A 19,435-nucleotide genomic window follows, 5' to 3' on the forward strand; every position below is an offset into this window, starting at 1 on the left:
CAGCACATTGGGCTTTTTCTCATCCTTCTCGTAACACTCTGAGTGTATTCTTATTTCTCAGACTTTATTCAATTAGATTGAAATGCTGCTGCCTTTCGTAAAGCTGTTATTGGTAGGAAACATCATGGGACACCTTGAAACTTATGAAAAAAGGAACCGGCATCTAATCGAAGGCAAGGATGTTTTTAATGCTGCAGCCATCTAATTTACTGTGGCGTCAAGACATGTTCCAAGGACTGTGTTCGCAGTCATCCCACATTAGAGAGAAGCTGTAGTATCAACTGCGTACGAGAGATTTTTCTTGTATGCTGCAGCCACAGTGGCTGCCCGTGTCCACTGTTGTGAAGTTCGGGGTAATCGTACCTCTGGCTAACATTTGTGAGATACAGGCTGTGGTATCCCACCGTCACGACTGTTGAGAACTTGCTATGTTGCAAGGGTAGCGTGCCGTGGTGAGCCACAAGGCTGACGAGCCGACATAGCCAAGGGTGGACTTTCACTTAGAAGTTGAACAAGGAGAAAAGAATTTTGGGAAACGATAACAAGTTTATAACAAGTGGTTTCGCTGGACATAGCCTGCCAGCTTGACAAAATTGGGTCGGGTGACTGCTAAGGGGCTGGCACAGCCTTAAATAGCGTTTCGTCCATTGTCTCACGTCCCCTACGTGTCGGTTGGGACGAGGTCCTCATTGTCCTCCCACTTTTAGGAAGTCCTCCTATGTAGGCGGGGCATTGACCGATCATCCGCATAGCACGGTCATAAGCCGATCATGATCGATCATAAGCCAGCATAGCACGGCACTGTCGAAGGCTGTCCAGTTACCACTGGACTAAGGAAGTCTACCTAAGGAAGTCCACCTGTGTAGACGGGGCATTGACCGTTCGTTGCTTGCCGAAAATCTGGCGACTGACCGATCCCTCCGTGAGAAGAAGGGTTGCGCGAGGGCAGATGTGGCACAACACCACACCGTGCTTGCCTTGATGCCCCGCATAAATATAAATACTTAGCATGCTCAACCAGAAGTGCATACATGCTTGTTATTTTATGGCAAATTACACGCTTTACCTTATATAAAGGAGATTTGAGATGTGAAGCATATCTAGAGTGAACGTTATGGCTTGAGTGCAATGTTTTAAGTTTAAGCCACAAAAAGTGCACCGATCGTGTTTTCAAGTTACTTGTTTTGTAAAGGGTCAGTGCAAGCAAATATTCTATGGAGCTAGCGAGTGGCGTGCCGCCAGTCGCTAGCTGCGAACTTAGTTATGCTCTGATATAATGAGCCTGGTGAGTTGAACGCACTTCAGTGTACAATCCGTATCGATTTTTGGTTTTGTAACAGCGAAGCTGTTTAAGCTAGCTGTAATTTGTGTGTGCAGCCTATCGGAAAACTATCATCATCATGAATGGGTATGTGCCACAGAATTTGGGCCGATCCCATTACTCCCCTCTATGGTGTGGCCTGTAATAACCGTGAGAACGAGTTGTTAGGAAAGAGGTTCGTGGCCCATCGCTACCGCCACCGTTATGGTCCGATGTCGTCCCTCAGGCTCGCTGCTGGGAATACACGTCGTTGTATCCCACCTCTGGAACCGCTGTTGGAACTCGGGTTGCGTGTCCGGTGCGAACACGGGTGTGCATCGTGCTCGAAGTAGTCAGTAAGGGCAAGATGAAGAAGGAAATATTTTATGTACAGACTATTTACATGTTTTTGCTCTCAGTCAACATGACTGCCAGCCCAACCACGTCGGCTGGTTCGACTCGGTTCGACTCCCTAACCACGGACGGGCACGGCCTTAAATCGGGTAGCTGTCCATTGTCCTCTTGGCCCTCCGCCGGTTGCAGATGATGGCTTTCCGCCGGTCGCAGTCGATGGCTTTCCGCCGGTTACAGATGTTGGAAGCGCCATTGTCTGTCCCTTCCATCGCGCTCAGGAATGCTGCTCTCATTCGTTAGGCAGCGTGAAAGCATGACGACTGGTGTCAGCTGTCAGGGCCGGCTGGGCGAAGACGCCGTTTTCCAGGGTCCCTCTTTGTTGGAAAGTCGGCGACATTGGGGCCTTAGTGCTGAGGCACAACAGAGTACACAGAGAGAGAGAAAGAAAGAAAGAGAGGGACAGAAAGAAAGATAAAAATTCTTGCTGAAAAGAATTCTTGACGAGGCGGGATTTGAACCCACGTACCCTCGTTCCAAAGGCGAGCGTCCTAACCACTCGGCTATTCAGGCACGCTAGCATAGCGTAGCCTTGTATAGTATAGGGAGTTGGAAAGGGAAGTGAGTGTGAAGAGGAGAGATGTGATGGTAAGGAGGAAGAAATCCCACTACTCACCACTGGTTCACTAAGAGAGAGAGAGAAGAAGCTATAAAAAGAAAGAGAGCGAGGAAAATAGACATAATGGGAATATAGACAGAAAACGATAGAAAGACTTGGCACGACTAGTGTGAAGCTGCCATGCTAGGCAACGGGAATGGAAACAGCGGCTGCGGGAAGAGCCTAAAGCGATGGAAGCCTTACGCCAACAACGATGTGCCCGTAGATCTATGAGAGGTGCGAACGCTCGGTTCTGGAGTTTGGACATCCGTGTCGTGACTAACCTAGCTAAAGCCTAGTAACAGCCTAGAAGCAACCAGATTAGATTAGACTTCAAAATTGTCCAGTTTTGCTGTTTCAAACCTTGTGCGACTTAGTGCAAGCCTCGCCAAATTTTTTTTGTTTCTCCTGCCACTGATACAGAAACGAAGGTAGGCAGGGTGGAGGGGGGGGAGTAGCATGGAATGGTGGCCACACCCATCAGTCATCACAGTTCACTGAATTGAGCAAATGTGAATTTGAACACAGTATCATCTTGCAAATCAGTTCTGCGGAATCTGGCAAGGTGGCGGAAGGGTTAAGAAAGGGAAAATAGACAACCACCCGTTTGTAGCACGAAGCCACAAGGAAATCCAAACGGATTTCTCAGAAATAAAGTTTCTTAGTTGCCGAAAAATTCGTCCTGGTCCAGGGATCGAACCCGGGACCAACGCCTTTCCGGGGCGGTCGCTCTACCAATTTCTTGATTTCCTTGTGGCTTCGTGCTACATACGAGTGGTTGTCTATTTTCCCTTTCTTAACAGTATCATCTTGTCTACCTTAGTTAGAAAACAGCACCTGCATCATGTGTTGAACCTCTGTATCCACACAATTTTATTGGATTTGTAGTAGGTTATCAACAGCCTCTAAATTCCTACACAGTCCTGCTGAATTTGTATGATGCAAGCGCATTGTTGAAAAATGTAGCTCATGCATCCTTCACAGCTTGGTTGATGCACTGAAGCATGCAACACATAATGTTGTTTTTAATTATTTTTTTCAATGACATAGAACCTGTTCACAAAACAAAAGTCAAAATGCAAGAGGCCCGTGTACTGTGTGATCTCACTGCACGGTAACAAACCCCATGTGGTCCAAATTTTCTACAACCCTCTACTACGGCGTGCCTTATGATCATACTATCACAGGATTTGGCATGTAATACCACAGAAAAATTAATATTACCAAAACTGACATGCGTCCGCACACCAAGAGCCACACGACAACACTGCACCTATACTTTCTGAAGCACTGCTCTCGCTGTCTGCTACGTGGCACAACTGTACGTGTGCGTTGTGAATTGACCAGAGGAAACATACACCGATGCATGCAAGTTTTTTAAGAGTACTTGCTTTGTTTACTATAATCCATGTAATCTTCATTAGTGAAGGTGGCACTCCCTGGTGGTGAATTGAAAAAGTGGACTCTCCTAGGCTAGAATCTTGTATCTGTTACAAAAAATTGGAGGACACTTAAACTTCACATTTAAGCCTTTTGGTCTTGGTGTCCTTTTTATAGGACACGGAAGAAATATTGCTATAAATTGTGACATAACTAAAAAATTCAAAGAAGTGTCTGAGGTATCCTCAACACACCTGTGCAAACAGCAGTTTTTTCATCATTGTCTTCGTTGGAGCTTTGCAAAGTTGAAAGCAAGATAACGGAAGGTGAAAAAGACAACAAATGCCACAGCTGAATATTTGATAAAATTTTACTGATTAACTATTCTCTCTAGCTATCGTAATTTTCTCTATTGTTTCTAAGATATTGAATAGCTTATTTACAAAGTGAGTCTTCCCTAACATTTACGCGTCACCTGCAGCAATGCACAATCTTCATGTCCTAAGTATAGGACACCAGGGCTCAGTGGTTGTCGGAGCTCTGCATGCATTGCATGCTGATCCAGAGCCGTAGCACTTGTGTCAGCTTCCATTTGCTTGTTATTCTCTCAGCGAAATCAGCCAGGATTTCTTTGTTAATTTGCAGGGGGATTCCAATAGCGAGAGCGTACATAATAGAATTGAGTACGTTTGCTACACTACTATATGAATGGCGCGTGAGGGAGGTAGAAGATAATGTCGATGAAGTGCAGTTTTATCAGCTTGCCCTTGCAAGCATGGGTGAAAATAATTTCGGCACAGTAAAGGAGGATTTGGCAATCTGTTAGGATGTTAAATCCTACAAACGCTTGCAATAATTAGATGACAGCCAGCTGCTATTACCAGCTCTGGACTCGAAGAACAGCTATGGGCAGTCCCAACAGGCCCACGATGCAGCAGAGAAACTTGGTCTTTCTGTTCCGACGTGGGAGCAGCCCGCAACGTGCTAGAGTGCGTACCGAGGGACCAAAATAAAGTTTATCGTGAGTGCAAAAAATTGCTTTTGGACCTTTCAGATGCATTAACTTATATATGGTTGCCAGCATGCTAGCTTCACAAGAATTACATGTGCTGACAAGGTACAGTACTCACGGATTGAAACAGGACAATTTAGGGCTAAGCGACGCACATACTTTCGTTTCCACCGTCTTCACTTCGGGTCATATCGACGTAATTTAGACTCGAACTTGTAGATCAGAGCCACTATTATCTTTAGAGACCAAAGTCGTTGCGACAGGACCTGATTATCTCGAGAAATTGCGCATATCAGTCGTGACACTAAAAAATTTTGTGTCTTGTTTGAGTCCGTGAGTACTGTACAAATAAATAGAAGTATTGAAATTCGCCACATTTCACTTTACAACCACTAAGCCCAGGTGACCTAAATACAGGATATGGTGCCATTTTTCATATCCTGATGGGATGACCAGAATACATTATTTTCATGCTCTTGAAGTGGCAGTAAAGCAAAATCAACAAAAAAAATTCGGGAGCCCTTCTCTTATCAGGGAAATGGGGGCAAGCCTGACCTACCGCTTCTCTCTCTTTCTTTTTTTCTTTCACATTGCGCAATGCTCCCTCCTAATGTAGGTGTTCAGATTTTTTATAGGTAGTGCTGTCCCTGGAACGCTGTTTTTGGGCTGAATCAGCATGGTGTCTCATGTTCCTTCCAGTGTTCTTCAGCCTCTAGAACGACCCAATGAATGGACCATCATGCGATCATGGAAACGCGGGTTTCAACTGTACATGCTGTCCAGCAGATAGCTTTTAGTCCACCAACAATAAATATTTCATTGAAGTGCTCATAGCAAATGTATTGCTTCCTCATTGTTTTTTGCATCATCAGTGGAACACATTTGTATGCTTCAGTTCAGTTCACATTGGGCAAGCATGGACCTAGTGGTCAAGGTCAAGGCACACGCTTTTGGACCAGGGGCACCTGGGTTCAAACCCCAGCCCCAGAAAGAACATTTATTTTGTTTTATTTATTAATTCTTTGGAGTACGCTAGCTGTGGGTGAGAAGTGCTCTTGGGTGAGTGCGCCACATGCTTTTTTCGCAGCGGTGGGTTTTTTGGAGCATCACCATAACCAGCTTCACAGGTCAGTGAATACAAGCTTCGCTTGAAGAAATGTTTTCTTTCCCAGTTAAAAAAAAAAATTCAGGGCTGAAAGGTTTTAGAGTGAAATGCGATAGTGTTTCGGGCCCCGTTCGTATCGCCTTCTCATTCGCTTGCCATGCTTCGCTTCTAGGTCAACACCTCATCTGTGCCGTGAGGAAAGGAACGTCTGTGCATGTTGCATTTGCTCTTGTAAACTCTCCTAGGGTGCCTGCTGCAAGTACAGTTGCAGAGTACCCACTACACTATAATTCGCCATTATGGAAAGTAGCTGAGTACCCACTGGGCATTTGTAAGGCAATCATAGGTCGGCAAACTCACTCAGATTCATTCAGACTCGGATCGGGCCGTGAGTCTGAGTCCAAGTGAGTAATATTTTGGTGAGATTGAGTCCGAGTGAGTCCGGTTAAGTAAAATTTTAGTGAGTCTGAGTACGAGAGATATTGGCAATGATATCATGATCGAAAAAGCTAATTTTACGCTAACGGACTCGCGAGTCGACTCCCTCATGCTCACTCAGACTCGCGGCTTGACACTAGTCTGAATGAGTTCAGCTGAGTAATATGTTGGTGAGTTTGAGTCCGAGTGAGTCCGGTTGAGAAAAATTTTGGTGAGTCCGAGTCCAAGTGAGCCCGCAGAGCAAAATATATTTCTTGAGTGAGATTGAGTGAGCACCAATTTTTTTGCCGACCTATGAAGGCAATACGCACACCTTTATAGCTGCACACTTTGTTGATGCTGTGGCTGATGATGAATTATGGCTGAGCGCTTTGTAATGGGCGGACAGCTTTAAACCACTCACTCATTAAGAAATCCACGTTGTGTGACGCCTGGTGCAATTCTACGCTTCTGCCACTCAATATTACGTCTGGTAATGTGTCTACTTGCCCGACATGACGCCTGTATAGGGTATTTTTCCAAAGCAGTTTCAAGCACTGGCGTGGCTCTGTGTTCAAACTCTTGACTGTCATGCAGAATACCTGGCTTCGATTCCGGCTCGGATCTTGATTTTAAATCAGAAGCATTTCTTAACGAACCGAAGGCACCTTGACCGTTTCTTTCTATGTATTTACCTGTCTATCTGTCACTCAAACAAGACGCCTACGTCTTGGTGCTCTCATGGTAGTCTCCTTTACTTGGCATATGCCTAAATTGGCATAGAAGGAGTGTATGACAAACACGATTCGCAGGTTATAACATGAATAACGTTACTTCCCTGTCAGGTATGTCATGAAACCCTTTCCACCAGCGATGTGTGGCACATACCCCCATACCGTTGCCCATAGTATGAGCCACAGGTGAATCACAATCCATGTCAACCCACACTTGGGAAATCTTCAACGCGATAGCACAAAGGAGCCCGTGTTGCTGAAAGTGTGGTGCCAGCATTGGTGGCGTTGCTAATGGGAAAAAAAATTTACCGACGATTACAATATACTGCCTAATGCGAATTCTGAGCGCAGCTTCGTGTTGGGGCAAGGCCAACTGTGTGTGAAGTTTTGGCTTTCCACAACGTATCGACTATGCCATAAATCATAATTTTTGTGAAATAGGACAGCACCTACTACGCCATTATTCGTCTTTCTGCGGATAAGCGAGGCACCGCTACACATCTGTAAGGTATCACATCCACTTTGTTGATGCTGCATGTGGCTGATGACGATGAAGAATTATGGCTGAGCACTTTGCAGTGGGTGGGATGCATTAAACCATAGACTCGTTGCACAATTACCATTGTGTGATGAGTGGGTATTTTACTCTTCTGCCACGCTATATTACATAGGTTAACGCGGTTCCTTGCCCGACATGATGCCTGTATAGGGTCTTTTTGCAGATGAGTTTCAAGCACCAGCGTGGCTCTTTGGTAGAATACTCGACTGCCATACCGATGGCCTGGGTTCAAATCCTATTCGATCCTCGGTATTTTTTTTTCTCATTTTACTTTTTCCTGTCTATCGGTTACGTCACTGATGGTGACGGCGACGCCGCTTAACACAGGAGCGGGTGCCTAAGAGCTGCCCTCTAAGACCTCGATGGAAGCAAAGAATGAAGATCACTGCTCAAGCTCAGATTGAACACAGGCATTCTGGGTGGCAGTCAAGTATTCTACCACAGAGCCAGACCAGTGCTTCTAACTGGTTCCGAAAAAGGCCCTTACAAGCATAATGCCGGGACAACACCATTTGTGGTTGCGTGGAGGGTATCTGCTTTTATAACAATGTAATGAACATTAGATATGTACACCTATGACTCTGCGAGGTATAGTCAAGTTTTACTCGAATACACCAACGACCGCTACTTATGCACATCATCGCACCATAGCTTCCATTTCGTTGCGATACAACCGACGTCCCTGCTCTGATGCGAGTGCCTACGTGAACTGCACTTTACACGACTATGTATGTAGTGTGCCTGGCAAGCCCACGATATAGGCACAACTACTCAAACCAAAAATGGCGACCCACGTCGTGACCCTTGGCTCAAAGTGAAAAATCCTGCATAGGCGGCTACTCAATGACTGCTTCACATCATATTGGTTCCCACAATGCGTGAGATCTGCTGGGTTTTTTATTATTTGCTTTGATCAAGATCTTTCGCTTATGAACAACACTGATTTTTCGTTCACAGCCAGCGCCACCGAAGTAGCATGTTCTGCGATACAGGCTCTTTAACATTATCACATTAACATTTCTGCTGCATGCAATTAATAGATGCTCGCACTTATGCCTCCCATTTGCGACATAACCATGAGTCTCAACCAATCGCATGCGGCAAAAATGTTTGTTTGAGAACAGGTACTCCCAACCCTATTCTGCCTTTCAGCTGGTTTCAGCCAATATCAGCGACAATTACCATGCACAGCATGTCTTACACAGTTTCTTACAGTATCGGCTGAACATATGCATGTTGCGAACATATGCAGATGCATTTGGTGCAGCTTCTTAAGAAAACCTTGCCATGTACCTGAATGAACTGGAGACTGTCACATCTTTTCTTCTATCTTGGCATTTGCATTTTACGCCTGGTTTAATTTGATTTTTTTTTTCACCTTAGTATTGGTTTTAGGTGAGCTACACAGCATGCCTCTAGCATTGTAACATGCTCTTTGGGTACATTGTTTCTGCTGTGGTATCGGCAAGTAGCGGAAAGGTAATACTGCTGACAAGAATTTGAAACCAGTCAGGGCACTACCATTTCTATTTATAAAACTTGCAAAGGACCGTTGGGCTATAACTGCTATCGCTGTGAAAATAAATGTACGGGTTGCTCGAGAGCAATTTTTTTTATGGAACTAGAAGATGTAGATACTCTGTAAAAGAGTCTATGGCAAAGCACAAGAAGTTCAGAAATGGTGCAGCTTGATTTCAGTGGTGTAGGCACAAAGCAACACTTGAAACGATGCAAGGTTACTGACTGGGATAGTTGGTAATCCATCATGAACATAAACAGTGCTAAAAGAACGTGGACGAAAGAAAAACAACACTGGAGAAGTGTTGACAGGACAGTGTTTGTCATGTCTTTCTTTCTTGCACCCCGTGTTGCTTTTGCAATGTTTATGTTCAACTTGAAACTAGTACATGGTCTGGATGCAGTGCAGGACAGGTGTTATGTTGATCTGCATGATGTGCGCTGTCCACATAAGTGGAGGCAGGGTACAGCACAGCGATGGGCCTCTGATTGCGAGTATGGTTGGCTTCCAAGACAGTTATAAAAACTGCCAGAGAGCAACCATTCTTATACTCCAAGCGATCCGACAGCATATTTCTAAGAGCATCGGGCACCGTAAAACATATTGGACAGAACTTTTTTTTGCTAACAAATGTGTGTGTGTGTGCAAAAAAAGACAACGCTGACTTATTGCTAGAGAAGCATTTAATCCAAAATAGTGTTGATTTCATCAGCATACAGCTGAATTGCTGGCTGTGGCAAATGCACTGCATGTTATTGTACATGTGTAAGAAGCCATATAAACAACAAACTCTACATTGAAAACTTGCATACATGCATCTTCTACATCTGCTATGCAGACTGTGTTTACATGCCCTCTTACACATCTGTAAAATAGCCTGTAATGCATTTCTCACAACTTAAAATTTTACTGTCTAGGCTGATAAAATCAATACAGTGCTTACGCCCATTTGTGTTAGTGTCTGCTCTGCTGCTTTGCACCTGTAGCCACTGCAGTAAGGTGCATAGAATAATTGTGAACCAGTCCTAGACTTTTCCTGCAGCTTTTGGAATTAATGGCATGATTCATAGGGTGCCACTGCTGCACTGCTGAAACAAATAGCAGGGTACAGCATCCAGCAAATTCACTTGGCTAAGACATACAAATGCTCCAGTTAACATAAAGTTCTAACCCAAGTGTCTGCTTGTTTATATTCTACAAGCATGCAGTACCATGTTTGCTGTGGGTGCCTTTTGTGGCTAGTGCTTGCAGTTGGAGTGAGAAATTGTTGAGCATTAGAGAGATGAAAGCAAAGTTTTTGTTTGTGACATTTTTGCTGTAATTTGTAGCCTTGTGTCTGGTAATGCAGAAATTGAATCGTAAATGCTCTAACGTATCGTATAATTAATGCTAGCATTGTTAATTGCTACCAACTTCAAACGCCCGCCACTTCAAAACGCCCGCCTAAAATTGTAAGAAACTAGTGCCCCACAGAGGGGGAGCACCTGAGACCGCGTGCACTCAAACTTCAGTGACGCTGAACGCGCATGTTTCAAATCGGGGGACCCGCATGGTGAAGAATGAAACCATGTGGTTGCTTTGAGCGTGTCCCCCTCAGGAAAAAAAAAAAAAGCATCCCTGGCGTAAGCAGCCAAAGCCACCTTGAGAGCAGCCCGACAACAGAGCGAGAGGGGCGAGGAACAATAGCCCTCATTCGGTGCCAGTCGTGGTTTCGTGTGCGCCCAGTGAATGTTATGCGACGGCGACAATACTCGCTTTTTTTGTGGAATGTCACAAGGGGCCTCTGTCTACATCATGCTAGAGGCAATGTCACGTGGTGCTGAAAACTCAGATGAGCACGCACGCTTACTTTAAAACCGAATTAAAATATCTTAAAGGCAGCGTTCATTAGTCATAATCGGTCAGAAATGCCCATGCATGCAGCACTATCAAACAACACAAGCATCTCGAGTTTCCAAATTTGGTGTCAGGGGTCCTTTAACATGGCATCGGGTGGTAAGCTTTAACTGTTGACACGCTCTTTCCCTGCCTCCTTACATGTGGGAGTGCTGCTTCCTTCCTGCAAAGCACACTTTGAGTGGTGGCATTATGCACTCTTGGATGGTCAACTGAAATTATGTGTTATGATCAGTGACACTGCAAGCAGTGCATTTTCCATAGACTCATTTACGCATGTGACCTTTATTCTCACTTTGCTTGCTGATTGTTGAGAGGTGGGGCATGTCGTCTTCCATCTGAATTTGGCCATTTTTGCATCACACGTTCATTTAATACTGAAATACAAAGAAGACGCGTACCACCGAGGAAGAATTTAAGACAGAACAGAAAAGGCCGTCCTTTTCTGTTCTGTCTTAAATTCTTCCTCGGTGGTACGTGTCTTCTTTTTATATTAGTAAGCATGTACCAACTAGCCCAACAAAAAGTTTTACTAAGTTCATTTAATACTTTGAAAACACAATCACCACCAAGGATCTATATGCTGCTTTTGTGTATTATGCCAAAACCTGCATGTGAGCTAAATAAGCTAACAGCGAAGTGCTCTCCACTGAAATGAAATGAAACAGCAAAGTGCTCTCCATTGCTTTGTCTTCCCTCGTTTTGAAATCGGAGTCCGATGCAAACCGTTAACATCTAACCTCAGCTTTCCTCAATCGAAGCTTTGGATCTTCTGCCCTCCGCTTGCACTTGGCTTAGGCATCCGTTGTGTGGGCTTCTGGATCAGAACGCTGTCGTCGCTCGCGCGCCAATTCCAGTTTGCACTCCCGACAGGCAGCTTTTTGCGGAGAACGGATGACTTTACCCATCGCCGAACATCAAGCTGGGCTTCTGGATCAGATATGTTTGCCTCCTACCAGGAAACAAATACCGATTTCACTCTTATTGTATAGTACATGGTCCACAAGATGTTTGGGCTAGTTATAGACAGCTTCTTCATTTTTAGTGGACCAGAGGTGAGTAGTGGCACTTGCCCAATTTCTGGGGCACATACCCGCTCGAAGCTGTGAGCTACGTTATGCTGCTAGTCCCGGGAAAACCTTGAGCATAAAAAGCTTCACTGTTAAAATTCCTGCCATGGTTGAAAGTGAACGCTAGCAGGCAGTAGCATAGCTAGAAATTTTTTCGGGAAGGGAGTTTAACCGTACTTTATGTATGTTCGTGTGTGTGTTTGTGTGTGTACATATATATATACTCGTGATAAACTGAAAAATTTCGGAAAGGGGGGGAGGTTGAACCCCTCCCCCTTTCCCCAGCTATGCCAGTGCCAGTGTTAGGAGGAGGCATGACATAGGGCATCCAGCATGCACAAGGGGACCTCCTACGATGCTGTTTTCTTTCTGCATGTATCTGCCAATGGTCTAGTACAAGACAAAACACCTGCTATGTCGGGAGAGAGAAAGGAAGGAAAAGATGGGAAGGACGAATGTGATCGGGAGGAGAGGTAATAGCAGCAGTGGTCAAATGGCACAGCATCAGCCTCCTATGTGGGAGGTACTGGGTTCAATCCCCAGTTCCACTAGGCACCCATAGATTTTTCTGATTGGGAGAGATGAACCATGACGTTGCTTATGGTGGTGTGGGTACTAATTTCTGGAAGGTGGCCCCTCCTTTCCACTCTCTCCTGTCTTTCACTCCCCTTCTCCCCACCCTACCCGTACACCTTATAATCTGTTGTGGGAGACACATTACGTTTTCACTAATGTTAACCGTGCACTTGGTTTCTTGCATCACACTTATTCTCGTGCTTCTGTTTCACTTAAGCTAACATCACATAAATTGCACAAAACATCCAAACTGGAGTATGTGTCACCAGGTTTGGACCCACATACAACGCACCTAACATTCGTACTTGATAGCATTCAAAATTTCTCTGTGACTTTTTGTCAAATTATTATCACAGTGCAACTGCATCTGCAATAGAATTTCAACTCGACCTACCAGGATTGCCTACCTATGTCTTTCCCACAAGATATATTTTACAAACCCTTGGCAGAAAAAAAAAAAAGACCTGTTCATCCCGGCTTCTTGCATCTCTTCACATGTGGCCCACTAGTTAAAGGACACATACCAAATTACCTTGCTAAGATTCGTGCCAATGACTCCTGCCAAATATAACCACGTTCTTGTCTCCATCATCAACATTCATGACTGCATCTTTCCAAGCTGCATTTTGTGTAGAAAAACTCACCCACTCTTTTCTGTAACACCTTAGGCACTGGGAATATTTTAAATAATAAAGTGTTTAGTTTTATTCTCTGCCTAACTACAAGCCTAGTGATGAAGGGGCCTTTTATGTGCGTGGAACCTTAATGCTAGAGTTCAAAAAATTTCTTGCCTGAAAAATGCCTTGAGGGTTATCTCAATAAAAACCAACAGATAATGAAGCCAAGGAAGGTATAGGGGACACTGATTGTACTGTTTTACCTGTGTTGTAGATTATTATGGTATAAATGTGAAGAAAGTAAAGTGGACAAAAAGACAACTGTTGTCCTTTCGTCCACTTTACTTTCTTCACATTTATATCATAATTATCTACAACACAGGTAAAACAGTACAATTAACGTCCCCTATACCTTCCTTGGCTTTATTATCTGTTGGTTTTCATTAAGGTTATATCAACAAAGATACGAGGCCTTGCAAATTCCCTTCTTAGTGTTATCTCAGTGGCTCCTGTGCAGCATTCTGCCTTCTCAGCTCATTAGTGTACACCTTTTGTTTTATAGTGTCACGGGGACAAATTTAATATAGTGATTGTGCAAACCATTGATTCTTGCTGTGATAAAGAAGATCAACACTATTAATTGCATCAAAGTGACAAAATGTGGCCACAAGGAGCAAGCATCTCATAATTGCCTCTATAGTTGCAAATGACTTTGAGTTGAAATTGTGCAGCATTACTTGTTCCACTTGGGTGCAATATAAGCTATGAAAACAAGAACAGCAGCATTACTCTTTTCCATACAATGATGACAGCAAGACTTTACAAAACTATTTCATTTAAATGCTTCTCTTCCCTTCAAGTTTTGTTATAATGGAGACTGCAGTTTTCATGAAGATGCAGGGTATAATGAAAAGTTGAGAACAATGTTTAGCATCCTGAAATGACACAGTGGATTATGGGAGACCCCAAAGTGGAGGGCTCAAGATAATTGTACTGGCCTAGAGTTTTTTACCATGCACCCAATACACAGTACATGAGCCTTTTTACATCGTGTCTTCATGAGAATGCAATCATTATGGCAGGGAACTGGAATACTAGCTTTGCACTCGGCAATAAAATACCACAGCCACTAGGCAATAATGTCCATCTCACATTTTTTACACAGCTTTTCTCACGAATTCAAACTACACATTAGCTGGCACCTAGTGGAAGATTTGAATTATTCTTGCCAATTAAGGCATTATCATTCTTACTCGGTCCACTCTAGTTAAACAGTAAAACAAACTAAAAACCGATTTTATAAAATATTTTTCGTGTTTGGACTCTACTCTGTCGAAAGTGAGCATGCCGACCTGGCACTTGCCCTTTCCTTCATGTCTGTGTCTTTTTGTTGTGCCTTTTTTCTAACTACGTACCAACTAACCCAGGAGTACGTTTTAGCTGACTGCATTTCTTCTACAGTGGGCCCTTTTATATGTTCCAAAGCACTCATCCTATCCTTCATATCTATGTTTCTTATTGTGCCTTTCTGTCTAAGAACTATGTACCAACTAGCCCGGGAGCACGTTTTAGCCAACCACTGACATAACACCCACCCAGATGACCAAAGCGCGGCACCCAATTGCCTCCACAACTAAATAGTCCCACTCATGCACACAGCTACGTTCTCCGAAGGCGGGGTCACCTGCTGTCTGGCTCATGACATCAATCTGCAGTGCGCACCCATTGGTCCAGGCTTGTGTGCATCCGCCCTTCAGGAGGAAATGCCGCAGACTTCTAATATTGTATCCGACTATAGTTCCTTACCCACATCTCGTGTGTGGCTTTGAAAAGTTCAGCCTTATTGAACATTGGAAAAAAAATTACACATGCAAAGGGTCCAAGGCACATATGCCACACCTCCTAAATTGAGGTGGAAATAAAAATGTGACACAGGCTACTGCAATGCACAATAATCTATATGCAGGAATAACAAATGTCTGTACATTACACTTATTCCTACAGCTTTATTCAAACAGTTTCTTCATGGCTACAGCAAAATATTTGTTTAGCTTGCAAGTACGCTCCTTAAGAATCTCCAACTGTTTATCAATAGAAGGATTCTTGGGGTCCAAACTCTTCGCCTGCTCAAGGTCACATTTTGCTCTCTCATATTCTTGTAATTGGATTAGTGCAGTACCACGCCGGTACAAGCCTTTGACATTATTTGGGTCTATCTCCAGTGCATGTGTGCAGTTTTCAACGGCATGGTCATAGGAATAATTCTGTAGCTGACAGGCGGCAAGGTTTAGCAGACACTTCAGTTTCAAACCTTGGATGTCTAGGTCTAGCTGTGTGGCCACGTCACCAGGCACATTATCATGCTCTAGTGAAATTACATACTTGTATGACCAGCTAAAGTGTCTGAAGGCCCACCTGTAGTTCTTTGCAGAGAATAACTGACTGCCCTTATCCCTGTGTCCACAAGCGTATTGCAGCTTGTCTGCACAAGTCATATCGCAGACATGGGGCACGTTACTAAACGTTTCCAGTTCTATTCGAACTCTGTAGCTCTTAGGGGTCACGTCCGTCTTTTCAGGTGGTACTCCACTGCTAGCTGGCACATCGCCAGCTTCCTTGCGGCTGTCTTCCGGTTCGTTTCCTAGTACGCGTGAGACGTTGAAGTCCATCGCTGGCTGGGTTTCGCAGCGGAGGTAAGCAGCTTTCGGTATGTACGGCACTGTAATATTCAACGGTAAGGTAAATATTACATCGCAAACCTCTTCAGTGTTCATTGTCATCAAACACCTTTCAAGAATCAGTTCCACTTCACTCGAAACATTCCCGATGACTAAAGTTTTAGTTCGAATGCCGCTTCCAAGACCAACAATTCCTTCCTCGTCCGATAAAACGTTACACTGGCAAGACGACTCATACAAAGGCCTTTTTCCGATGTGACCGGCCTTTACAATTATTTTGCGAAATGACTTGTCCGGCGCTTCCCATTCTTCAAAACGAGGGTCCTTATTAGTCATTGCCACTGCTTCAAATACTAGTCATTCAAAAGCCACTACGCACAGCGAAGCACGCACAGTGATGACACGTTGGCAGTGCGGAAGACCATAATCCAGAAACGCATTTTCTTTACAATACTTGTGGTGTTTAAGTCAGCGTGCTTCGAAGTGGTCAAGCCAAAGCACTTGCGTGAGTTTTTGAACTGAGCATGCAGTACTCGCACTTCATTCGTTTGCCTGGTGCTCTGCGGAACATCCGTATAATAGTACAGGAAACTAAGAACGACGACAGGTGACTAATAAGCGCACACAAGTGAGACAACAGCTAAACTGCTCGCGTAACCACCGCAACCACAAAAAATCTGTAGCGTCTTGGCTGGTCTTGGCTCCAGAGGTTTCTGCTGTTACCATACTGCTGTACTCTGGCCGTTGCAGTTGTGTCAGTTGCGTAGTTACATAAACGTATACGTTTTTCGTGCTGGTTAAAATAAAAAAAAATAGGTAACAGAAAATTTCAATGATAGTAAAACCAACGGCATAACCGCACAGAAAAAGCGCGTCGGGACACCCCTACCCTATGCGAGAGACAGCGAGAGGTTGACCGCACAGTGGCACAGTCCGCACTTGCGGGCTTGCTTGCGGGTGGTTGTTTGCGGAGGGGGTGACATCCACAACAGTGCAGCAAATCTCTTCGGTCATTTTTTATTTAATTATTAATTGTCCCTTCTTGTTTCAGACTGAATTTGTCATTGACCGAACGTTTAAGGAAGCAACTGAGGAGACCTGACTGAGGATTATCGGCCAAGGTCCTTGTATCGACTCGTTGAGCGTGATTCAGCTGGTGTTTACGCATGCTTTGAAGCAGCTGAGCGATGGACTTTAGCGTCAAGTCTTTCAAAGGCCTTGCGGCAGAAGCCGCAACCGTGTTCACCAGAGCCGTTCAGGTGACAGTAACTACACTGTGCACTATTCTTTGTGCAGCTATGGTCTGCTTTTGCACGCCTTGTCACTAGTCGACATGACGGGTACTTTCGAAAGCAAGAGTTCACTGCATCCAACGGTATTTATTGTGAGCGCCGCGGTTCACTTAAAAGAAAAGGAAGCATTTTGCTAAATATACTTGTAAACAGCTAGTACTTTTTTGTCTTGCCTAGGCTAAATAACGATGCCCGACGCACTACCGCTCACCTTATCGCAGTTGACACAGGAACTCTGGACGAGTTTTTTTTTTTTTTTTTTTTTTCCACGTCCTCCGTCAGCACTCACCACTCCTTACTACTTTTGTTGGCTTTCGGTTACTTCTGCAATCGACAGGCTGTCAAGACATTTGCCCATCAAAAACTACTATTACTCGTCATAGGCATCGTTAATAACTGTAGAATGTGCGCTGTTTTTATGATTATATATATATATATATATATATATATATATATATATATATATATATATATATATATATATATATATATATATATATATATATTTGCGTTCGGTCAGACGGGTTAACAGTCAAGAAGCACTGTAGATGAGCCACAGATGATGTAAAGAATAAAGCCTGAACATATCAGTGAGGCTTATGCCATCTTTTTCTCCAACAGTACACTGAGGAACGACTGGGAACATCTGACAAAACTGAACTTGACGCACACTTTGAGACGTTGGCTCAACGTTCTGACAGAACCAAGTATTGGACTGAAAGGCTGGTTGGTAAAACAGAAGCAGTCCTTCAACCCAATCCAAGTAAGCTGATATTTCTATTTGGCAAAATAACCGGTGAGGCCCTGTTTGTGTTTAAACATGTAGCAATTATTCTCACAATTTCGTTCACTTAAATCTTCATAGAAGCCCAATAGAGGCCCTGTAAGGAGCAACATGAAAGTTAGTTTAGACTCTTGACATTTTCTTTCAAAACTAATGTTTCATTCATATTGCTGGAGAAGGCTAAGTACACACTGCCTACGACGTTAAGTCTTGTAGAAGCACAGCTCAACAATGCAAAAGTGCTAGCATAGCTGAAAACTGACTTGTCGTAGGTTATCCAAAATTGTAAACATTCTGATTAAAGAGGTTTATGTATTGATGGTGACAGTGATCTTGCTGATACACCTAGGACTTAAAAAAAAGTTATAGGTTGAACATTTGCTTTATACCTAGTTTCTTAAACGTATTAACGTGAGCTGTTTTGGAAGGCTGGATTAGCAGTGTGTGGCTATGTTCCTATTTGCTGCTGTTGCTCCTATGCCCACTGACAACTTTCTGCAGCCAGCAAACGAAAATTTCAAAGAAAAGCATACACAAATAAGATTGCTCGCGAAAAAAGGCAGGAATTCTCAATTGCAATAGTTTAGGCTGCACAACAGAAAACAACTTATTTAAAACAGAAAATAAGGCTAAATAGACATTTCATCGTAAACATGACTTATTTTAGTCCTCTTATTTTTAACTTTCGGGCAAATGTGGAACTCGTACATGGAAAGTTATCTAATTCAGTATCTCTTAGAAACCAAAAGTACCGGTTACATGATGCCTAATACATGGCACTAATATATGTGCAGAAGCTTCTACCGTGTAGCTTTTTTTTCATTGCCACAGAATGTTTTCTACAACTTAGCAACAGTTAATGTTAATTATCAGAAGGGTACGTAAGTAATAAAACATCATGCTCACTATTTAACTACACGACATGAACGCAATGCGTCAGAAGCATAATTTTCTCTTAACAGCCATGTAATGTCAAATGCAGCAGAACTTGTTTTATTGCATTAACACATGTTCCTGTTGGCAAGCCCTTTAGTGTATGACATAATGAGTGAGTAAAATGAAATGAGCTCCAATATTTTGCTTTTCATATGATCCTGAATATCTGCCGTTAGCCATGTATACTATTACAGTGGAATCTTGCTGATACTAGCTTCATGGGATCCGGAAAATAGAACGTATTACCGCTAAAATTTTGTGATTCAAAGCAAACTCAGAAACTGAAAATAGGCATGGTCATTGACAAGCTCAATAGCAAAGGTTCATGTGGCATTTTGAGTTGTTGGTGTGGCAGTGGCTGTCTCCACTCTCTCTTGATGATGATTCCTTCGTGCCGCTGCTGCAGAACCCAAATGAATGTGGGCATGTAACACTTAATTTGTGGTGTCAATATTATCACATGGTCACGACGGTGAAGAAGGTGCCAGTCGGACTGTTAAAGACAAAAATCTTTATTGGGGCCAACTTGTGCCCAGGAAATGAAAAGTCAA

At 43.6% G+C, this 19,435-nt stretch overlaps 2 protein-coding genes across 7 annotated transcripts in view; one reads left to right on the plus strand and one right to left on the minus strand.

Annotated features, from left to right (window-relative positions):
• Positions 1 to 15,174: 15,174 nt before the first annotated feature.
• LOC119402002 (uncharacterized) lies at positions 15,175 to 16,567 on the minus strand. The gene has a single exon (XM_037669040.2). It carries the CDS (start codon positions 16,206 to 16,208, stop codon positions 15,201 to 15,203), a length of 1,008 nt encoding a protein of 335 aa, XP_037524968.1. The 5' UTR covers positions 16,209 to 16,567; the 3' UTR covers positions 15,175 to 15,200.
• A 228-nt stretch (positions 16,568 to 16,795) lies between these two features.
• The window catches only part of LOC119402013 (endophilin-B1), a 52,251-nt gene continuing 49,611 nt past the window's right edge, over positions 16,796 to 19,435 (plus strand). For 2 of the 6 annotated variants that reach the window (XM_037669077.2, XM_037669096.2), the window contains exons 1-2: positions 16,798 to 17,131; positions 17,786 to 17,927. In XM_037669077.2, the coding sequence (XP_037525005.1) occupies positions 17,060 to 17,131; positions 17,786 to 17,927 (214 nt within the window). In that variant the 5' untranslated portion in view covers positions 16,798 to 17,059. Of the gene's footprint in view, positions 17,132 to 17,785; positions 17,928 to 19,435 lie in introns of all 6 variants that reach the window. The other 4 variants (XM_037669049.2, XM_037669056.2, XM_037669066.2 and 1 more) reach the window with 4 other exon arrangements.

Source organism: Rhipicephalus sanguineus, chromosome 1, assembly GCF_013339695.2.
Source record: "Rhipicephalus sanguineus isolate Rsan-2018 chromosome 1, BIME_Rsan_1.4, whole genome shotgun sequence".
In the NCBI taxonomy this organism is placed as follows: Eukaryota; Metazoa; Arthropoda; class Arachnida; order Ixodida; family Ixodidae; genus Rhipicephalus; species Rhipicephalus sanguineus.